This window comes from Photinus pyralis, unplaced genomic scaffold (assembly GCF_008802855.1).
Source record: "Photinus pyralis isolate 1611_PpyrPB1 unplaced genomic scaffold, Ppyr1.3 Ppyr1.4_LG4, whole genome shotgun sequence".
NCBI classification, from domain to species: Eukaryota; Metazoa; Arthropoda; class Insecta; order Coleoptera; family Lampyridae; genus Photinus; species Photinus pyralis.
In genome coordinates this window covers 29507286-29529468 of record NW_022170511.1, presented here as the reverse complement: position 1 = coordinate 29529468, position 22183 = coordinate 29507286, and the positions used below count along the sequence as shown (strand labels likewise).

Genomic DNA, 22183 nt, shown 5'->3' with positions numbered 1-22183 from the left:
GAAAACTCAATCAAGACGTAATTAAGAAAATAATTACCTCACCTGGTTAAGGACAGACTATAGGATAATGCACACACCCGAGGCTAAACCGACTTAATGAACAATCAGAAACTTGTTTTCTGTAGAATAGCTTGGAGCGTCGTCAGGATGCTGTCGTCGCGACGGGAATGCGTCCGACGCTGCTGCAGGCGACCGACGCTCTTTTGTGCGTCGTCGCGCCAGTTTTCCGGCACAATGGCGTCAATTTATCGTCCAATCAAAAGCGGTTATACCACATCCATTCAGGCAAAAGTAATGCCGACACGCCTCGCGAAATATATCCTGGGTTTTGTAACGTGCTACATGCACATTGCGGCTAATAGCATCTTGCGCCACTAAAAAATATTTTGATAAAATCAAAGTAAAGGCGAAAGCTGCGAAACGGCAATCCCGAACTCCTTTTTTTTCTCGACCGTACCTATAGATCCCTTTTTCTCAATTTGTCAAATTCATATCCACGATGTAAATTACCCGCAACCTGCGTACGTTCAGGTAGTGGCCGTCAATACATGCCGTCCCGCTTACAAAAGTCCCTCTCTATTAACACAGGGCGTGTCGAATTTTCGAGACGCCCGAAAACCCGGATCAAAATCACCCCTTGTACGGCTGACTGATACTCTGCAGAAGCCAGTCTTCGGTTTGCTTCGCATGGTAGAGCAGCAGTCTTCACCCACACGGGTCTTAAGCACGTGCCAACGCAACCGAAAGACCAGTGGACCACGATTGAACGGGTAATTACCGCTAAATCAAGCGGAATCGGTACGCGTCTGTGAGTTCACCCGCAAGGATAACGCGAGTTTCGGCTTTGTTTACCAAGGACCTTTAATTTTGTTTGGTTTTTGTCAAAGCTTTTTCTGTTTTACAAAGGACCTTTGAAGAACTTTTCTGTGCTTTTCATTTTTTTAATATACGTTTGATATTAGTGCAGAACTTTCCAAGTTTTCCAAGTGCGACGACAGACTTTATGAAATGAAAACGCGTTACTGTTTAATAATACACTAAGGTAAGCTTCTAATGGACGTTTACTGTTTTCGAAGATGCGATTCTGCGATAATAACGGTCCTCGAGAAACCTTTAAGACCAACAATTTCTTTAGGTTAATAAAAGGCATTAGAACCTGTTCCATTTTCGTTCTTTGTAAATAACGCCAATAAGCAGCTTAAAGAGACAATGTACCCGTTGCCTATTGAAAACTTATTGAGGAATTGTTTGGCGGGATTAACTTTGGCCAACAATAGGCCTCCTAAATTGTTTTGCAAAAACTATTATACCTAACTACAAATCACCCAAAGGTACAAATTCGTTTATGAGACAGGACGATCGTAAAACCATCATCAACATCAGAAATAAAAGATACAATTGTAACAATTTCATAACAGTACAGTAACGATCTGATACCTATCTTGTTCGTCCATAAAGTTATATTCAAAATAGCGTATCGAGAGATGGGTAGTTAATTTTATGGCCCGAAAAAGTTTTTTTTGTGCAATAACGATGACAATAAAAAAAAGTTATATAAGTGTAAGCAGTAAACTTGGGTCTTTTATGAGAAGTTTATTTGAAACTCTATTAAATCAAAATTTCCCCATAAAATTGATTCATCGGGTTTAAGTTACCCTCCAATACAAGAGATTAGCCAGATTTCTATTAGAGGATGATGGGCCTCGCAGTTATTATGGTCTGAGGGTAAACGATATAGAAACGCGCGGACTGTGGATTTAACAAATTTTTCAGGTTGCGGCAAAACATCAAAAGTACAAAAAAATGTGCTTGACACATAATTAAAAACGAATTTTTATGCGGTGGATTTTTAAAGTTAATGATGTAGGCATTGAAAAGAAGATCAAAGGTGCAAAAATAAAACGAATACCTTTGCAAGTAAACCGTCGCTATAAATTCAGAGAACACTTAAGGGATGCTTGAACGGGCGAGGGTGCCATTGCAGACATTACTACAAATGCTACACATAGAGAGCTGAATGCACGTACTTGCTTTAGCGAATTTGTAAAGTTCCCGAGTTATAAAAGATTGCTTTTATGTCAAAACTTTTAATGCACGCGGCACTGTAAAAATGTAACGAATTCACAAAATAACCTTTATGTGTTTTTTTAAAAGGGGACTTCAAGTACAGCGCAATGCAAATGGGGATCACTCATTAAATCATGCTAAATAACCGATTCAAGCAGTTGCCTTCTAACTCTTTCAAATCCCGTAGTAGGTACCTACAGCAATTTAAGACTTAATAACCTATAAGAAATTAGGTCTAAAAAATCTTGAGAAAATAATCATTTATTAAAAAAATGCAGTGTAGGGAAGCATCACCTAAGTATAGGCAGTACGGTACATGCAAAACATTAAAAGATATACATGTTTGGTAGCGTATACTTATGTTTTAATTCTTCAGTATTTTTTGCACATTTTTTTCAATTTTGGAAAATGCTTTCATACCATAGGTATATACGAGTATATCAATGAGTGCAGTTATAACGATTGAAGGCAATTTATCTGTGAATTCTGTAAAATCCGTTATTATTTAAAACTGCGTTAATGCATTTGAACCTGCATATATTTATCACTGTTCAGCAGTGAATTGCAGCCATTTTCAGCATTTGTTGAGTTAACACCATTTGTTACAGTTATTTGCAATTTTGCATCTGCATGTAAAATGCGACTAATAACAGAATACATTGTCATGTTCCGTAGCGCTTCTGGCTCTCATGAAAACAATAAATGAACATCGATTTGTATACCTACCTAATGCAAAAATTGAACATTTTATCTTAGAAGACCAATTTCTTGAGATCCGACATAACTTTCTATTAACGGGTACCGATCATTTTAAAGTTATTACAATATGTACAAAAGGTATATTCATCCATGTATAAACACGTCCAAAGAAGTCACATTTCATTGATAAATTGCAAAAAAATGGTGTTACTAACTTAGAAACAACGAAGTCCAATATAAGTTGAAGAATGAAATTGTTTCTGGCATCACTCTCAAAACCTTTGTAGAATGCCACTTCTTTTAAAAACGGATGTCCGTACTCTTTTCTTGTTTCTTGATTCTCAAAGCTTGATTTCCTTTTTTGTATAATCATTGATAGAGGATCGTCAAATTTAAGCATAGTTATTTAGTAAAAAAAACCTGGTCAATCCATGTCCAAAGCTTTCGGTTCCTTATTGTTTATTCTGTTGTATAGAAAAGGTTCTATAAAAAATGCCCGGTATTTTTTAACTAAAGTTTCTCTAGGAACGTGTTTTAGACAAGTACAATAGTTCATCAAGAATAAATCCTGGCGATTTTCTGTGGACATTCGAAATTGATTTACGCCAATGACTTTTTTTAATTTTTCGTAATGCCTCAGACGAATAGCAAATGTGGCATTTCAGTTGCTTTTCTCTGGGGATAAATGGCGATGTTTGACTGTATCGCATTCATTTTAACACGACAATTTCATCGTTTGAGTTGAAGTAGGTACCTACCGCTCTTCATCACTCACTTCAGATCTCAAATAAGTCAATATCTATTACCGTTCTTCAGTTTTGTTCTATACACGATACCGAACACAAAACACGAGAAATAATAATAAAATTAATTAATTTATTTATTTAATTGACCTGTTCGGTCCCAGGTAGGGGAACACAGCCTTGAATGTCCAATGAATGGATCAGAGGCAACCAATCTACCTAACAAGAACAGGTAATGATACATACCTATGTACCTACCTACATTTTTTTAAAACAATTTCTCATACTTTTTCTTCAATAAAAATGGAATAACATTTTAATTTTATATTATTGTCGCTGTGACGAAATATAGAATCGCAAAGTGGAAAAAATAAATAATCATCAGACCGAAACACTACTTCAATATTCTACACAACGTGGAAATTGAAACACTAAATATATCTTCACAACAATATGTTTTTAAAGAAGCTTTTTATGGTATGCAAAATAATAAAAAGTTTGACATAATTTAAAGTTGTAGTCAAGCAGAGTCAAGGGTGGTATACTTATATATGTTACAGGGAAAGTGCGAAATCAGGTGTTGTATACTCTCCCTGGTGATTGTACACATTTACTAAAAAGACTAGTCAAAGTAGGATCCAATTCAATAAACCTACTTTCACTAGTGATTTTATACAATTACTGTTTGTCTCTAGTGGAAATAAAATGCCATTTGGTATATTGCACAACGTGACATAAACATAACCTAAAAGCTGTTGTAACGTGCGATTGAGACTGTTTTGTTTTGTTTGTGTGTGTTTTTCGTAGTTTATGTCAAATTCCAAACGATGTTTCTGCAAAAAAACAAGAAAAACTGTGCAATTCTAAATGTCATGGTTCATTGCCTTGTTGTCACAAATAGCATCTTCTTCATCATCTTCTCTATACCCATCCATTGTTACCTTAGAGTGGGTATATTACTTATCCATTAGTACTTCGATCGATACGTTGTTTTGAATTGTATGTATAATGCTTGTTTCACAATAAATTTTATATTAACTATTACAATTACTCATACGTAATAGTGATTGTGTAGAATACCTAGTGATTTTATACAGGGTGTTTTTTTGGGAGCTTTAGTTAAAAGTTTCTGAGAAAGTAAAACAGGTAGGTTTTTGAAAATTTGTACTTAGGAGTTACTCTGAAGGCCGAATCGATGTAAAATATTTTCAAAATGGCCGCACTTCCGGAAACACCGGAAATAGATAGTAACTTCGTTATTTTAAATGGCAACCCCTATTTTTTATTGCATTTTTGGATTCTACGTGAAATTTCACTTCTTTTGATACCCATATGTCGATATCTACCATTTATGGTTTTTAAGTTATTTTGACTTTAAGAAAAAAAATGGCGGATGCAGATGGTACCTTGATAATTGATTACTTGCAAACGGTTTTAGTCATGGCAACCTATTTTTATCAGTGCATAGAGAATGAATAGGGCTTCCTTTTTGTGCACTTAAAAAAAAGTTAAGTTGCGTACGACCGCCCCTATGGATATCCAAATTTATGAAACTTCAAAGACTAAAAACTCAGTTTTTTTAAGTAGAATGACCATGTTCTTACTATTCCATGAGATAGAGAATCGAAATGGGCATATTTTGACAATACATGTTCCTATAGCTATTTTTAACAGTTTCTGACTTATTCCCATTTTATTGAATTGACACTATTTTTTTAGGATTTTCTTTTTAGTAGTCGGCCATGATTCTATAACAATTGAATTTTAAACAAATCTAGTGACACTAATCCATCACCCACTGTTATAGGTTAACAAGTTTTTCAATAATCGAAAAATGACTCGCAGTGGTTTCATCTATTTTGAAATTTAATTATTATTTATGGTGAAATGGGCAGAATCGCGGCGCGTGCTTTCCGTACATTCATTCGAAAACTAGAACGAAATTGTATGAATTTTGGAAATTTTGTACCCCTAATGCACTACAAACCGTTGAAACACAAGTGATACAAAGCTCTACAAGAGAATATTTAAGAAAATTAATTGAATTGAAAATGCAAGATTAACAAAATAAATTCAATGCAAAATATAAAAAACTTCGTTGAAACATTTTTGGTATGGAATTGTTGCTAGAACAGATATCGTATTACCTCTCTTAATTTCCAGACTTATACGTTGTTTAAGAAATTCAGTTGAACGACTCTGTTTAGATTTTTCAAAAATTTTCTGTCCTATATCCTTAATAAATGATTTATTTATTAATGAATTATTTAGACTAGAACTAGAATCAGTGGTATTAAAGAATCCATTCCTTGATTTGTTTAAAATTCGATTGTTATAAAATCATGGCCAACTACTAAAAAGAAAATGCGAAAAAAAATGGCATCAATTCCTAAATCAATTCAATGAAATGGGAATAAATCAGAAACTGTTAAAGATAGCTATAGGAACATGTAATATCAAAATATGCCAATTTCGATTCTCTATCTCATGCAATATTAAGAACATGGTCATTCCATTTAAAAAAACTGAGTTTATAGACTTTGAAGTTTCTTAAATTTGGATCTCCATAGGTGTGGTTGTACGTAACTTAACTTTTTTTTAAGTACACTAAAAGAAAGCCCTATTCATTCTCTATGCACTGATAAAAATGGGTTGCCATGACTATAACCTTTTTTAAGTAATCAATTATCAAGGTACCATCTGCATCCGCCATTTTTTTTCTTAAAGTCAAAATAACTTAAAAACCATAAATGGCAGATATCGACATATGGGTATCAAAAGAACTGAAATTTCACGTAGAATCCAAAAATGCAATAAAAAATAGGGGTTGCCATTTAAAATAACGAAGTTACTATCTACTTCCGATGTTTCCGGAAGTGCGACCATTTTGAAAATATTTTACATCGATTCGGCCTTCAGAGTAACTCCTAAGTACAAATTTTCAAAAACCTACGTATTTTACTTTCCCAGAAACGTTTAACTAAAGCTCCCAAAAAAACACCCTGTACATTCTCTAGGAAATGTGATAATTCGATATTCTTTTGAACCCGATTTCTTACTTTCACGAGTTTGTTCAGTGAATGTGTACAATCACTAGTAATTTCATATAATCACTGGATTTCGCACTTTCCCTGTAACATATACACTGCGAGTGTATAAGGTCTGGAACTATCACAATAAATCGTAAATGTTTTTGAAGGAATTGTGGACAAGTACATTTTTATCTTAAATGAGACCTATTTTACTGTAATTGTCACTTAAGGATCGTCTTTTATTATTGAGATATGATGTACCTACAATTTTTTTTAATGGAAACCCTATTTATGTTGAATTTGGAAAGAGCATGAAATTATTGTGAATTGATCAACATTATGAAATACAAAAACAGAAAATAAGAAAATGAAGAAAAACAATTAATATAATGTTCAAACTGACTACCATTTTATACAAGGTAGTACCTACCCACTGTAACCTAAAGTTTCCGGTGGAATGAATCTTATTTCTGTGCGAATTTTTTGCTGTTCTACTGTCTGTGGGCGGTTTATGTAATACTCTTTAGATAGCTCCATGCTCCATAAAAATAAATCCATCTGAGTTGGGTCAGGTGATCTCGGAGGCCACCGAACAGCTCTCCATCTACCAGGAAAAATTTCATTTAAATAACTCGTAACACAACAGCAAAATGTGTCGGAGCACCATCCTGCTGAAACCATAACGTGTGGATTGGCAGACCTGGATCTTCATTGTTTGGATATAGTACTGCAAGAGCAGGAATTAAATCGTTTCTTAAGAAATCCAAACACTTTTCGCTTGCCAATGCACCCTCGATAAACATGGACTAGTTATCAGGATACCTGTTATTAAATTGCTCACAAACCGCTTGTTGTGTTCTAGTACGGTCGCCACATACCTTGATCCTAGCCCTTTCGCTCTTTTTCAATCAAATATCGAACCATTATTTACATAATTACGTAAAATCCACACACTAGAAACAGATAAATAAGCTGATGAAGAACTGCAGTCATCATTTTAACAGCTACTTTGAGCTCTTGATTGTTATAAGGATATTGGTTTTAAAACTTTAAAAGCAATTATCTCGAATATTTCAAAAACAGTATCATACTTTTTAGTATATTTGGCCTTAAATTTTCATGCTGTCCAAATTCAGGATAAAAATAGGTTTCCATTTCGAAAATTAGCCCTTACGTCATATTTCAAAAAGAACAGACGATCCTTAAGTGACGATTACAGCAGAATATGTCTCATTTAGGATAAAAATTGACGTATTCGAGGATTTTTTTCAAAAACCTTTACGAAAAGATACTCGCACTGTATATTTTTAATAGCATCCACTGTTTTTATACACATTTTTGAATAGAGAAACGTAAAAAATTTATTATAAAATAATAGAACAAGACAAATTTAGGAAAATTTGTGAACACCTCCAGAACTTCTTGCAATATCTGAATCTATATATGGACAGCTTTTTGAGATGATAACCAGAGGAATTTTGCGCTAGATAAATACTGCCTCCGTTACCATCAAAACTGAACAGTTTAACCAAAGTGCACGCTTCTCCTCCAGCTCCTCAAAATAGCTGATCATGCGTCATTTCGTGCCCATACTTAGTCGGGGTAAGAAAGATTTTCTTCTCCAGTAAACCAGGTCATTGCGTGCAAGCAGTCCCGAGGGCGGAATAGATTGATTCTTCGACATGATATTTAAGGTCAGTCTTTGTTCTAAGAACAGGAAATTAAAGTAAAGGTAAAAACTGGCATTTTTAACTCTCTCCTATGTTTTCCATCACTTTTCCATAAATAACATACAGTAGACAGGTTAGAACAATTAAGTAGGTATATAAATTTTTTTTACTAAAACTAACATTTTTTCCAACTAAATTAAAAGTCTATTTTTATTTAATAAAACATTAATTCACACATTGCTGTGTGCAATGGTGTACAGTCACTGTGCCACCTACAAAACACCTGTGCGCTAGCTCAAAACAAATTGAAACTTAGAATTGTTATAATCTCTCCTCGTACACTATCTGCCTTGCACAAAGGATTCGAGTAAACACACAATTAAATGATTGACAATCACAACAATTTATTCAGAAACATATAAACATAACATCCCTGAAACTAAGAGAAGCTTACAAAGCTTGTTTGAACATATTACCCCGCTCACCGGCGATCAAAAATAAAATAATAAATCTTAGAATACAGTGATAGCTTCAGTTTTGTTTTATTAAACTTGATCTTAATAAATTAAATAAGTAATTCTTGGTGGCTGTTCGGACGTTAGAAACTTTTAACTTTTAATGATAGACAAACCTTTTTGAAAGGTTTCACTGAACAGACACCGGGTTTGTTTACCCACACTGAGTCTAACTCTATCTGAATGCAGACACATCGTTGCTTAACTCCTGCGCCCTTTATTTCGAAACCGACAAACTGCGCCTTAAATAAAGCAAATGAGCTGGGCTAAAGAAACACCACTTCCGCCATCAAATAAACTCCTTCAGGATTTTCAAATAACACTTGTATCTCCGTTATCCCTCAAGAGCGACAAAACACGTGCATTATTTCTGATTCTTGTTTTGTTACAAAGTTTAATTTTCATATAACCACATCAGTTGATAATTGAAATGTTTACTTTTTAGCTAGTCTCGTATGTTGGTTGGTAACTGTTAGGCAATAAAATCCCCCAGTTACACTAATTTTCATATACAGGGTGTCCGGTCACTATTTACGTTTGTTTAGAACGAAATAACGTCTACATGACATTGTTTATACAACATAGACAGATGGAATTAGCGAGGTTTTCGGCTACTTCTTTTTAGATATTGTAAAAAATGTCCAAACCCAAAGTGGCGCATCCTTAAAGAACGACAAAGTGGTAGATTAAGGGTTCAATATGGACGTACCTACTCGGAATCTAAAATTGACATCGCAGTTCAGGACCACCTGGTGGGTGAAACTTTTTGGAGGTTTTGATTCAGATCGATGGAAGATAAGCGGAAAAATGATAGTTGGAAACAAGACGGTCCGGTGTAACTGGAGTATCTGTAATACCTTGAAAACGGGAGTTCCATAAAGGGGTGGTGGTAGACGTCGACAAGAACTTACGTTTCATTGGTCACAATTTCAGTTGCGATATCTCCAACGGGAGTGCAATCGACAAAAAAAAGGAATTGACGAAACCTACTTTGAGCCAGAACGGTACTCTTATATACCTATACATATTTTAGGACTTTTGTCCACTAAATAGTTTGGACATTTGGTTTATTTAGTAAAAATGTTCGGTTTGGTTCCCTCATCACTCACTTTTGGTTGGAGATTGGAGGCGCCGTGTATATTTTGTTAAACACCCGACCGAGGGTACGATTTGTCGTATAACTTATCGTACGACTTGGATCGATATAATCGTATCGTGTGTGGCTGTGTCGTTCGACTATCGTTTACATTTGTAGGGCATTACATCGTACGACAAGTTAAAACGATAGGTATTTGATACGACTTATCGTACGATAAGTTGTACAACAAATCGTACCGTCTGCCGGGCATTTTAAACGGCGAGATCGTATCGCCCCAAAAGTAATTCTTCAAAAAGACACATTGAACAAGTTGATGTCGGTCTTTTCTGTGTGAAATGGCACCCGGTATACTAGATATCATAAGTTTTCTAAATATTAAATCACGAATTTCTCCATTTTTGTGTATATCAACAATACGCATATTTTATGTCATATCTACAGCAAATTAATTACTCTTTTCAAAGATCTTAAAAATTCACAGATTTCGCAATCCATGCAACCATCGAAGGCATTCTAAATGATAACCGTATAACCCATAAAGCCATAATATGTAAAACACAAATAACCCTTATTCATACGGAATCACTTGCTCGACTCGCTCGCGAGTTCGCTCGTGTCGCAAACGTAAACTTTCTGAATAATAAGCGTCGTAACATGCTTGTACTATCTTACAGATCTTTTGGTATCTATAGTACATTTAAGCGATCCTCTAGTGTCTGTGGCAAATATCTGATGAATTTAATGAATTTAAAAATTCAAAACCGAACGAATCTAGAAGAATCGAAAGAACCTACTCCGAAAAAATGCCGTTCTAAGTAACTGGGGACAGTCAAGGATCAGAAAAATACGAATAGGAGGTTGAAGATTACAAAGAATTGAAAAAATAGCGGAAATGAAAAATTAGGAGAATTCGAAAGGATTGAAAAATTTTGAACTTGAATTTGAAATATTTTGAAAGCTTTGAAAAATTTGAATATTTTGAGTAGATGAACTTGCAGACAATTGACGAACCCAAAAAGAAGATTGGGAGAGTTCGAAGGCAAAGAATCTGACGAAAATACACCATTGAAGGGATCCGGAGCTTTCTTGATCTATAAAAAAGCTGTACCTATACCAAACTTCGTCTCAAAGGGTCTCATTATTGGTTATCCGACAGACATACATAACAAATTTAGTTATCAAAAGGTCGGAGGTTTTTGTTTTAATGAAATTCATCATTGTCTGCCTGTAATTTCTAAGCGTAATTCATCAAACTAAAGCTTTTTGAAGATATAGATATACCTAGGCATCTACCTAGGTTTTCTCCAATTGACTGGTTTTTTCTGCCTATGGATAAATCAGCTCTGTTGAACTGAATCTCTGTTTGAATTGCAAATATGAGCAGTTTGGATGAAAACGGAAGATTTCTTTGTACGAAGTTGTAATCCCAGACTCGAAATTCTGCATTTCCGTTCATAATCGAGCATAAACGCGGCCAAATCCACGCACGTAAAAACGTAAATGATGCCCATATATATTTTCATTACACAAACGGCCCTACCAAGCTAGCAGTAATTACTCCTTTGTTTTGAAGAATGCCGATCTGCTTGTTATAAATTTATAATTACACGGATCTACCTCGCAATTAATTTCGCTATTGCTGAAGAGCATTCCGGTTTCATATCAAACCAAAATACCTATGTCGACAACCGCCAATAACTTTGTGAAGCTCTGTGACATAAAGTGACATGGAATGAGCGTTAAAATTTCACTTATTTGCAAGAGAGACATAAAGAAATTCCGAAAAAGAAATTTGACAGTATCCCACGGGACGTGATATACGGGTATGAGTTGCATAATATTCTCTGCCAAGTTTGGTCATTGTTCTCATCGGGTGGTCGGCAACCGTCAAATGTAAATGAAGACAAATTCAATGTCTGTTGCTTCTTATTGTTTGAATGTACCGCTGATTGCGATAAACTGTTTCGAAGTTAGTGTAGACAATTAAATGCCCAAACATTACTCTTGCCCATGACGCAGCCCCATCTGATTAGTGTCGTAATACGAGATCAATCCGACTATTTGTTGACAGTTTCGTGCGTTTGATTAACGGTTAATTTTCTGTTTTGTTTTTCAGAGCCGTTTTAAAAAGTCAGGCTGGGAGCTACATCCGGACCCGTCCCGACACCGGGCGGGTTTTCACCAGTATTAACGGCAGCGAAAACGCTTTCGCTTCGGGAAAGTTCCTGCGCCGAAGCTTTGTGGAAGATGCCCCATAAAGGTGAGACTAGTGGAAATGAAACAACTAACGACCTTTGAATTCTATTCCAAATGCTCGTTTTTTATTCAGAAAACTAGAGTAATTGACATGTCTTTTGTGTTTGGAAATTGGAGCCAAATCGCGGTTGAACTATCTCGTTTTCACTTGGTCATTGTGCGTAAAAAACCCTAACTGGATTCCATATACCGTTCGCAAAGAGATAAATTTAGTTAAATTACAACATGATTACGGAAGGGTGCATAAATTAACATTATTGATGAAATCATGTTAAAATTATAACTGTGTACATATTTCTTTCTTCGCGAAGTTTAATCGAAACAAGAAAATTTGCATATTTCGAACATTTTTACTAGAGAGGTGGCCAAAGTAAAGCGCCAAGCAATTTAAATCGCATGTAGATCACTTGATATTTGTGCCCCCTTAACTAATATCGCCTCGTTGTACAACAGCACCCTTTCAATAAAGTACACGCTGTGGTCTTTAATCAAGCAGCAATTAACTGAAGTTTTTTCTCATTCTCCCTTGCACTAATGATCAAGTTAATATACAGACCACGTCATCATAATTGAGGACGAGCTTTAGGCGCGTACGCGGTTTTGAAAATCCCCCAAGTTATCGGAGTTAAGGGGTGCTTTAATTATATTTTTGTGGTCAATATTCCGTAATCCAACAAGTAGAGTCGCAGCGTACAGGTTTCACAATACAGAGTTTTAGATGTAAAATGGGAAAAGTACTTAAAATAATCCTCGGAAAGTCTATAGAAAACGCAAGTGGGTTATATAAAATAAGAAACGAGATTTATTCGCGTAGGTGTTGAGCAGAAAAGTGCAAAATCTGAGGGTTTGCGACAATCGTGTTACACAGTGGCTGACTCCAATATGCGTTCCGCACCTGTGGTGGTACTCGTCGTCTTCCCGAATTTATTGTTCAGTATAGCTTATATTGCATCCCCGAATTTAATAACATTTTATAATAATAAAAGTAGGATTTACAATCTCACCACTTGCGTACTCGTGCGTATAGGTAGTATGTCGAAAATTGCTCTTATAATTAACAATGAGGAATATCCATGACGCGTGCTTGGAAAAATTAACCTGCTACTTATTTTTGTCGTTCTGATATTGAGCTCATAACTTCACATGTATATTTTTGCAAGTATTTTTGAAAAGAAAAAAGGTTGTACAGATTCAAGGTAAATTTTATCATGTTTAGAGCATAACACAATTGTACCTACATTTTTTTTCGTTAGAGCTATTTTCACTAGATTTAAGGTGAGCTAATGGAAAAAAATTATTCTTTTGAATATTCTGTTCAACTTTTTCGCACTGTCCTGATTTTTTGACATGAGAAAGTTTACCTACCGCCCTCGTTTATCAACTGAATAGCCATCCACCGATGGTGTTGTTTTCTAATTCCAAGACAACCTTTTTTTTTTAGAATTGACCTTACCATAGGTCGCGGTCAAAATTCGTGTTACTACTACACCTTCTTCAAGCATATCCGCTTGATACACAATTCGATTTGCTTATACAGGGTGTTCATTAAACATGCGGCAAAAATTGACGGGGCTATTCCTTGGATATTTTGTCATTCGATGATTTTTGATAGGGTGCTTTGTTTCGAAGATATGGAGCGAAAAAGAATTTCGACAATAACAATTTATTACCAAAAAAAGACATGTAATGTTTCTTAATCTACATGAACTGTTCAAAATGACAACCCCCCGCTCGGATGCAAGATCCAATCTTCTCCTCATCGACTTACGAACTCTTTCAAAAACACCAGGGTTGTTTCTGATTGCGTTACACCCAGCAAATTATCCAATTTCTCAAATAAAATCAAAGCGCCCTATCAAAAATCACCGAAGGACAAAATATCCTTAGAATAGTCCAAGGAAATAGCGCTCTACATTTTTGCCGCATGTTTAATAAACACCCTGTATAGCAAACATTCTCTCTAGAATGTTCTCGCGTGATAAAATATGCTTCAGAATGTACTCGACCAAACACGTCATATTTTTCGGTAAGATTACTTCACATCCGCGTCGCACTTTGTTCTTTATCGCCGATGACTAATCTTTCATGGCGCCCGGTTGCCGTCCGGATATCTATTGGGATTTCTGGAGTATTCGCTACACTGCTCTCTTCTTAAAACTCCACCTCCAGCATATTGTGCACGATGCGCCAGTTCAACTTATCAACACCACATCCAATCTTTAAAATTGCCAACTTGGTAATGTCACAACTTTTGATAAGCACTAACCCATTCAGGCATTCTACCATTCCGTCTTGCGAATGCTCAATAGTTGAACACCGGCTTTGCTTTTTCACTACCACAGGTGAGGTCCAAGGGCTGCTGGATGGTTCAATTATTCATTGACTAGCCATGTTGCTGATGATCTTCTCAGCTTCGTCGCGTTTAGCCCATGGTAGTCTCCTTGGATGTTACTTAATAGGTTGGGAATCTCTCGTATTTACGAGTTAGGTACCATATTTCTTCGGCCGACTTTTCTCTGAAACAAACACGTGTTGGTAGCGACAAATTAACCTTTTAGCTTGGTCCTTTTGGCTTGTCAAATTTTTGCATAAGGTTGTGATTATAGCTTGAAGCCTTTTTGGGCACTTAAAAGTGCCATCACGTCCCAATCTGAAGGGCCTTAGTCGAGAATGACTTCAAATTCATCAACCGAACAGGCATTAGTTGTTTCGCATTTAGTTGCACCTTGCTAATTAAAACCTATAGGTACCCATTGATATAACTGGGTTCCATTACCCCCAAGCAGTTTTTCCGAAGACTTCCATCCATAGGAGCCATCACAACTTTCTCGCAACACTCCGGCAGGCTGACGTCATTCACACTCATTACGCGTAGTCCATTCCCAAAATCGCCTCATCCAACACTTGAATCTTGAATCCTATACCAATATCGACCGCTATGTCTCCCAGCACAAGACCCTTATCACCAGTTGCAGTCTTCAGTTTCGGTTTTAACGATTGTAGCTTTTTCTCTCGAAATAGGTCAGGTCTTACGATCGTCATCGTTGCACCTGTATCTAACAGTATTGTACACGTTTTTCCGATTACAGTGCCATCTATGTGAGTGAGTTTTACATAAGTGGTGCGACTTGGATAGCAGTCTTCGGGGCATAACGGGCAGGTCGATGCCCGCCGCTTCCCACCGACCCGTTCTAATTTCCTGGTTATTGGTTGTGGTGGACGATTCTCCTAATGTCAAAGATGGCAATGAGTTTTATTTATTTATTTTTCATTTGTTTGCACATACGTACATTTCTTAAAAAGGTTAGTAAGAAAAAAATTGTATTCTTTCTTTAATAAAAATATTAAATATCATCCTAATGTTTCGTTTCTCCTGGTATCTCTTCAAGGATTTCCACAAATTTCCTCGCATATCCGCGGAAAATCCTCATAATTTCACGATTTCTAAGTTTTTACACAGGCATCTACTCGCTTAGACGATCTTTCCGCCCTTTGCGAGTACCCACTTCCGACACTTCGTTTTCGAGGTATTCGCTCATCACCAATGGACCTATTTCTCCAGACGTCCCAGTCGTCTGAGTACCCTTCTCCGATAATTCGATCTTCAGATATAAGGAGTTATAACCAATGACGATAAGAGGTCGAGGAGTAGGAGAGGGGTTGGTAGAAATTAATTCCTTTCATCGAGACCTTTGATTAGAGTACCATGAAGAATAAAGCCAGTGCCCCAATCCCTTCAATTTTGATAAGGAGCTAGGCGGTAGTTGGTAGGAAACAGTTCCTTTCGTTGAGACCTTTAATTAGAGTATTTCTCTAGACGTCCCAGTCGCCTTTTGTGAGTACTCTTCGATAATCCGATCTTCAGATGTAAGGAGTTGTAACCTATAAGAGGTCGAGGAGGAGGAGGAGTAGGGTTGGTAGAAATTAATTCCTTTCATCGAGACCTTTCGTTAGAGTATCATGAAGAATAAAGCCAGTGCCCCCCCCCCTCTTAAATTTTTATAAGGGGTAATAGAGCCAGGCGGTAGTTGGTAATAATAATAATAATAATAATAATAAATGTCTTTATTTGACCTTGTCAGCAAAACAACCTTTAGTACAACTCGTAAAAAAAAACAACGATAATACAAGAACAAATCACAAGGGGAAGTTCAGTAAAACTGCTCTTCCACCTAACCCTTGAGGAAAGTAACAACAAAATACGCAATAATTAATATAATTAAAAATAATACAAAAAAAAACTAATGTGAAATAATAGTATACTTTCAAAACATTACTCTGAAAAGAAAAAGCAACAAAAAGTAAAAACCACTACTCAAAAGGATGCACATTAAACATTCTGACTACTGAAAAGCAAATTTTTATAAGTTTGTTTGAAATTAGGTAAAGAAAGTAGTTTACACCCTGGCGGTAGGAAACAGTTCCTTTCGTTGAGACCTTTAATTAGAATACCATGAAAGATAAATCCAATTTCCGCCTCCCGTCACTCACTGATCTGGAATGGGAATCGCGGACTAAGTCAGGTATAGTTTGAAAAAACGCAATTCCTTTCAATGAAACCTTTCATTAGAATACCAAGAAGGGTCGAACGTATGTTTACCTCCCCCTCCCCCCTTTTGTAAAGTTTAACATGAAATCACTATAGAGGCATGCGTATGCAAAATCTGAGACAAATTGTTTTACCTTCAAAAACAGCATCGCGGGAAATATTTCGTGCCACCCCCCCCCCCCCCCCTCCAAAGACAACAACATTTTATGGGCGCCTGACACACCTTTAAGGTGTAGGCTACCTATTGCAAAAAGTGCCAGGGCTAGGAAAATTCCCCTAAAAGTAGTTCAACACGGCAGAAATAGGTAGGTTCGTACAGACGGATGGACCTGTAGATTTAACCTAAAAGACCATATAACTTGAAACGTGAAGGTTATTAAAGCATAAGTTCAAGGTATAAATGTATTCACCGCAAAACCTTAGCTTTTAAGCTTGAAACCTTAGATATTTAGCCTTGTCGTAACGTTAAAGTTTAAGGGGGTGTTAAATCGATCCTAAATAAATATAGGTACATTGGAGGGGTCGAAATTTGAAACAATAATTTATAAGAATAGAATTCGAAGCATCAAAACACACGCGAACTGTATATTGTGTTGTTGTCCAAATGTCCTCCACGATTCCGCTGACCTGATACAATTCTCTAGCGAAATTTTCTCCTTTAGTTCCGAATGGGTTCCTAGCAAGTTTGTTATTAACACTGTTCGCTTCAAATGACCCCAGAGAAAACAAGTCTAGTTAGATCGCAAGACCTCGTCGCCCCTCTGAGAGATAAAATGACCAGGAAATTTGGTTTGAAGTAAAGCGGCTATTTCACGTGCTGTCACATGTGCCTGGATCTTGAAACCACATGTCATTTAAGTTAAAATCATTGGTTTCATGGAAGAAAAAGTTGTTTAGCATCTCTCGATAGCATACACCGACTTTGTGCTCAAAAAAGTACGGACAAATCACTCCGCCATCCTACAATGCACAGTGCATTTTTGGATGCATTTGTTCTAATTGAATAGTTTGTGGATTTTCACTACCCCAGATGCGAAAATTTTGGCGATTCACATACCCATTCGGATGAAAATGGTCCTCATCGCTCCATGTATATCCAATATATTTGTACGAGTTGATGCACCTACGGCGTCATGATGAATTTGCCATGTGCTTAGATACCAAATGTTTAAAGTGCAAACCTCCAACATGCAAATAACGAAAATGGCGCGCAATTCAAATTCTAAAACCCAATCTGGATCACCCGTTAGAAAAACAAAACACGAAGCTGATATCCTAAAACATAGCGCTTTCATCTTCACTGTCCTTCTAATTTAAGTGCAATTTGTATTAGAAGAACGTAATATGTGACGATATATTACAGCAAGAGAATTGTATCCTAATTATAAGCAAATTTTTTTCTAATGATCCTGATCTATACGTACTATAATTATCATATAAGAACTCTTGAGGAATATTCGAGAAGATTTTTAAAACTGTGGTATTCAATACCAGAAAAATACCAAAGATAGGATATACGTACCGGATCTTACCAGATAAGACAGGTACCTACGGCAACTTAAAATCAGAAAATACGGCAAACTTAGAATCCATGCGAAATTACAAACAATTTTAAGTAATTATAATTACATCTCTCTCGATGAATTGTAGTTTGTGTTACTGCGTTTATTATTTTCGAAGCATTTGTGCACTTTCGTTTTGCGGTATTCGCCTATATTCCCAATTCCCAGGTGTTTTATGATGCCCTTCTTTGAATCTTTCAATGCTTCCGGCGTCCCAAACTGAGAATGTTAGAGAATACCTACAAATACTCTCAAAAGAGAACACATTGTGTACCTACCCACCTAGGAATACCTGTAGGAATATTTATTCCGCGATTTTGCGAACACCCTTCAATTCTAAGACTATGGTACGAAAGAAGTTCTGATGTTGACAAAATTTGGGAGAAATATGAAAATGAATCCAAAGCCATAATTAGGTACCTATTCCAACCCGCAGAGGTTAACAAAATTGCTCAACTCTTACGCATCAAACACTAATATATACCCATATAAACACATTGTACACCCTGAATCTCGGGAGTATCTTAAAGTTGCAGTTGTACCGGGTGACCTAATAAGACTGATGTTTCTCGACCATATCTCTGGAACCGTTCGTCGTATGACCACCAGAGGGCGTAACTGCCATCTTAAATTGTAAAATTGCATTTTCTTTAAATTAAGCTTAATAAACTAAACAATTTTTTTTTACATTTTTAAAGAGAACCGGTTTATCTATCATTTTCGTAAAAAAAACTCAGTTATTTCAAAACTCAAAACTTCAATTGTTTTTGCACTAACCTGCTTTAACCTCTTAACGGTTTGACCAATTTTAACAAATTTGGTATCGTTGAAAAGAGCATTCCTTGAGCAATAAGAACCAAATATAGTTAATTTAGTTGAATCCTTCTGCGCCAGGGGGCTAGTTTTGACACCAAGACCCAAGATTCTAAAAAAGTCAAAAAAATCAAACGGAATGATATGACTTTTTCTTCATGAAGAAGTAGCAAAATAACATATAAAGAAGTCAGTGAAAATCGTTTTTCAAAATCTCGTTCCTAACCTCAAATATTGGGAAAATGATATTAATGGATCTTTAAAGGCCAAGGATCGCGCGGTAAATTTCCTAAAACTACTAAAGATTTAGCTACAAAATGAATAAGATGTTAAAGAGGCAATTGTGAGTCTAAAAAATATAAATCATTAAAAATTATATATCATCAGATCATTAATGTTGCTCCAAAGGGATTAAACGTCACTTAAATATTATAGGTATAATAGAGGGTATATTATAGTTAGTTTACTGAATGATGATGATATGGTCTGTGGCTCTAAGATTCGGATAGCGCAAATAGAAGATGCGGGCAGCGATGGTCGCATTTTGAAAACACTCAAAATAAGTATATCGTCAGCATAACGGGCGATCCAAAATGAGTTGCTGTCGAGTCGCCTTTGGAAGTTCAAGTTAAGTACGATTTCCCATGTAAACAAAAATTCCAAAGGTGACGACAGCAACTCATTTTTGATGGCATATAGTAGGTATAAGAAGTTAAAGCAGGTTATTGCAAAAACAATTGAACGCCCCACACCATCTTTGTTTTTGAAATAACTGAGTTTTTTTTACGAAAATGATAAACTGGTTCTCTTTAAAAATGTGAAAAAAAATTTTTTCATCCGGTACAACCAAGAGTTGCAACAAGAACGAGGTTTGGATTCATTCGACCCTTAGTTACCTACAGGTTTCAAATCTTGTTATGGTTGGAACTTCTTCCAGTTTCATTTAAAAGAATTTTCGTGTGAGAATTATGGACAATAGCCAAATTTCCTTGAAAGTTACCTATAGAACAGTGTTTCTCAACCGCCGGTCCGCGGACCGCTACCGGTCCGCAAAGAATCTTTGCCGGTCCGCGAAAAATCCACACATCGCGGTCAAATAAGTTGGCGTGGCTCATCGCACAAAGTACAAATTATCCGCTAGTAGAAGATGCGCTTTATATATAAGACCATTTACGTAGGCAAATTCATATGTAATTGGGGTACCTTTGTAGGTAAATGGTGTTATTCATAAACGCATTTCCACCCACGAAAAATGACTTTTGTACAAATTGGGAACGCGAAAACCGTGTCTCCCAGCTCCAATTTGTAAAAAATTTTCCGGGGGTGGACCTCCCCTCTTCTTTTTTCGGACCCCCCGGTCCTCAAATATACACACTTATCCTATGCCGGTCCCTGCACCACAACCGGTTGAGAAACACTGCTATAGAACATACCTTGACAATACCTACTCGAGAATTCTAACTATATGCATCCTTGCAATTTCTGAACGTTACAGAAAGTCTGTACAACGTCTGTTCACGCTCCTGCACCCTCGTCTGCTGATCAGCACATCTTCAGCCCTACAGACCTTAAGGTTACGAAAACTAGTATGATATTAATTTTGATTAAACCAAACTACATCTAACTATGTGCATATTCAGCGAGGTAAGTAGGTACTCGGTCAAGATAGCGTCAATCTTGCATCACCAGGACCGAGGAATTGCTATGGAAGTAATAAACTGAAAGGAAAAATGATATACCTACCTACCCAAAAATGTATTTTGGAGCAGTGGATCGATTTTTCTTGTGTATGTAATAAAACCGAATCGAAGCATTCTCTCTACACTAAAAGGTATTTAGATTTAGATACATAATATCTCATTTTCCGATAAGACATTAATCCGTAACAAATCACAAGAATTCTCCTGAAATTCTGCATTAATCTACGCTTAGCGTACTCAAAGCAAAGGAAGGTTCTGCTTCAGTAAGCATAAAATAGAATAGAGATTAAATCCTACCTCGCATAGAGCTCACGCATTTTACAAACAGAGGCAGAGAACGCGTTTATTTCCTTTTGCGCGCCCTTTTCTAATAAGTGCAGTAAATTATCATTTTATAATAAGTTGGAGAAACGAGAGGTTTTAAATAATTTCATTTCCCATTGCATCTAAAACGGAAAACTTTTACCTCAAGTGTACGAGAATGTACTTTTTATTCTCATTTCCATTTCTCAATTAATTTATGTCTGGTCGACTTTGCGAGGTTGTCACCATCTTGCTAGTTTAAAGAGCCCCTTCCACTTGCTTTCACGTCTCGGTACGTCCTCAATTCGCCATGTAATGTTAAGGCTAATGCAATTTGAACGCGAGTGTCGCGAACTCACGGGTTACCGAGTCAACAAAGAGACGCCATTTTCCCTGTTCCAATTCAGGAACATGCAGGAGGAAACGAGACGTAAAGGGAATATTCTTTAACCTTTAAAGCGAGATGGAGGAAATAGAGGCGCCGTGAATTACCGATTCCACGGGGAATTGCGGAAGCAACCACTACTAAGTGCATTTGCACGTGCAAACTTACCCTATAAAGTTCTCCAATAAGCTACTAACTTTTAATTTTTAATTTCCGTTTTCTTGGCGCAAACGAAAATTGGCAAAAGCACGGAGGTTTAGTATGTACATACCTCTCAATAAATCTATACAGATTTAGAAAGTGGTTTATACACAAGAGGATCTGGAAGTAGATAAAAGGGGTTTAACTGCGTTATAATCTGACGGATACATTAGTGAATAGAGCAGAGAGGTAGCTCTGTTTGCTTTTAGATAGGGGAGGGTGGATCGAGAAGTTAGAAAGTTACTCCAGAAATTAGGTACTTACCTATTGTGGTATTAGACAAACTATTCAGTAGTGAAAACTTCTAAAACGTTAAAAGTAGTTTCTTTTACAGAGGAAGACCTAATGCATCACGCATCGATGGGACAAAGCACGATTTTTACGCACGCTGCTGGTCATAGCGGTATTAATCAATTGGGAGGCGTTTACGTAAATGGGCGCCCTCTTCCCGATTCTACCAGGCAAAAAATTGTCGAGTTGGCCCATTCCGGCGCTCGCCCTTGCGATATTTCGAGGATATTGCAAGTTTCGAACGGATGCGTATCGAAAATTTTAGGAAGGTAAGGTATTAAGGCTTACAATCAAATCA

The 22183-nt window shown here is 36.5% G+C and overlaps 1 protein-coding gene across 6 annotated transcripts in view; it reads left to right on the top strand.

The window, feature by feature from the left end:
- Positions 1-687: 687 nt before the first annotated feature.
- LOC116169887 (paired box protein Pax-6) overlaps positions 688-22183 on the top strand; it is an 80138-nt gene continuing 58642 nt past the window's right edge. For 3 of the 6 annotated variants that reach the window (XM_031486070.1, XM_031486072.1, XM_031486069.1), the window contains exons 1-3: positions 688-1042; positions 11942-12085; positions 21917-22154. In XM_031486070.1, coding sequence (XP_031341930.1) covers positions 12073-12085; positions 21917-22154 — 251 coding nt within the window. In that variant the 5' untranslated portion in view covers positions 688-1042; positions 11942-12072. Of the gene's footprint in view, positions 1043-11941; positions 12086-21916; positions 22160-22183 lie in introns of those variants that run through there. The other 3 variants (XM_031486074.1, XM_031486071.1, XM_031486075.1) reach the window with 2 other exon arrangements.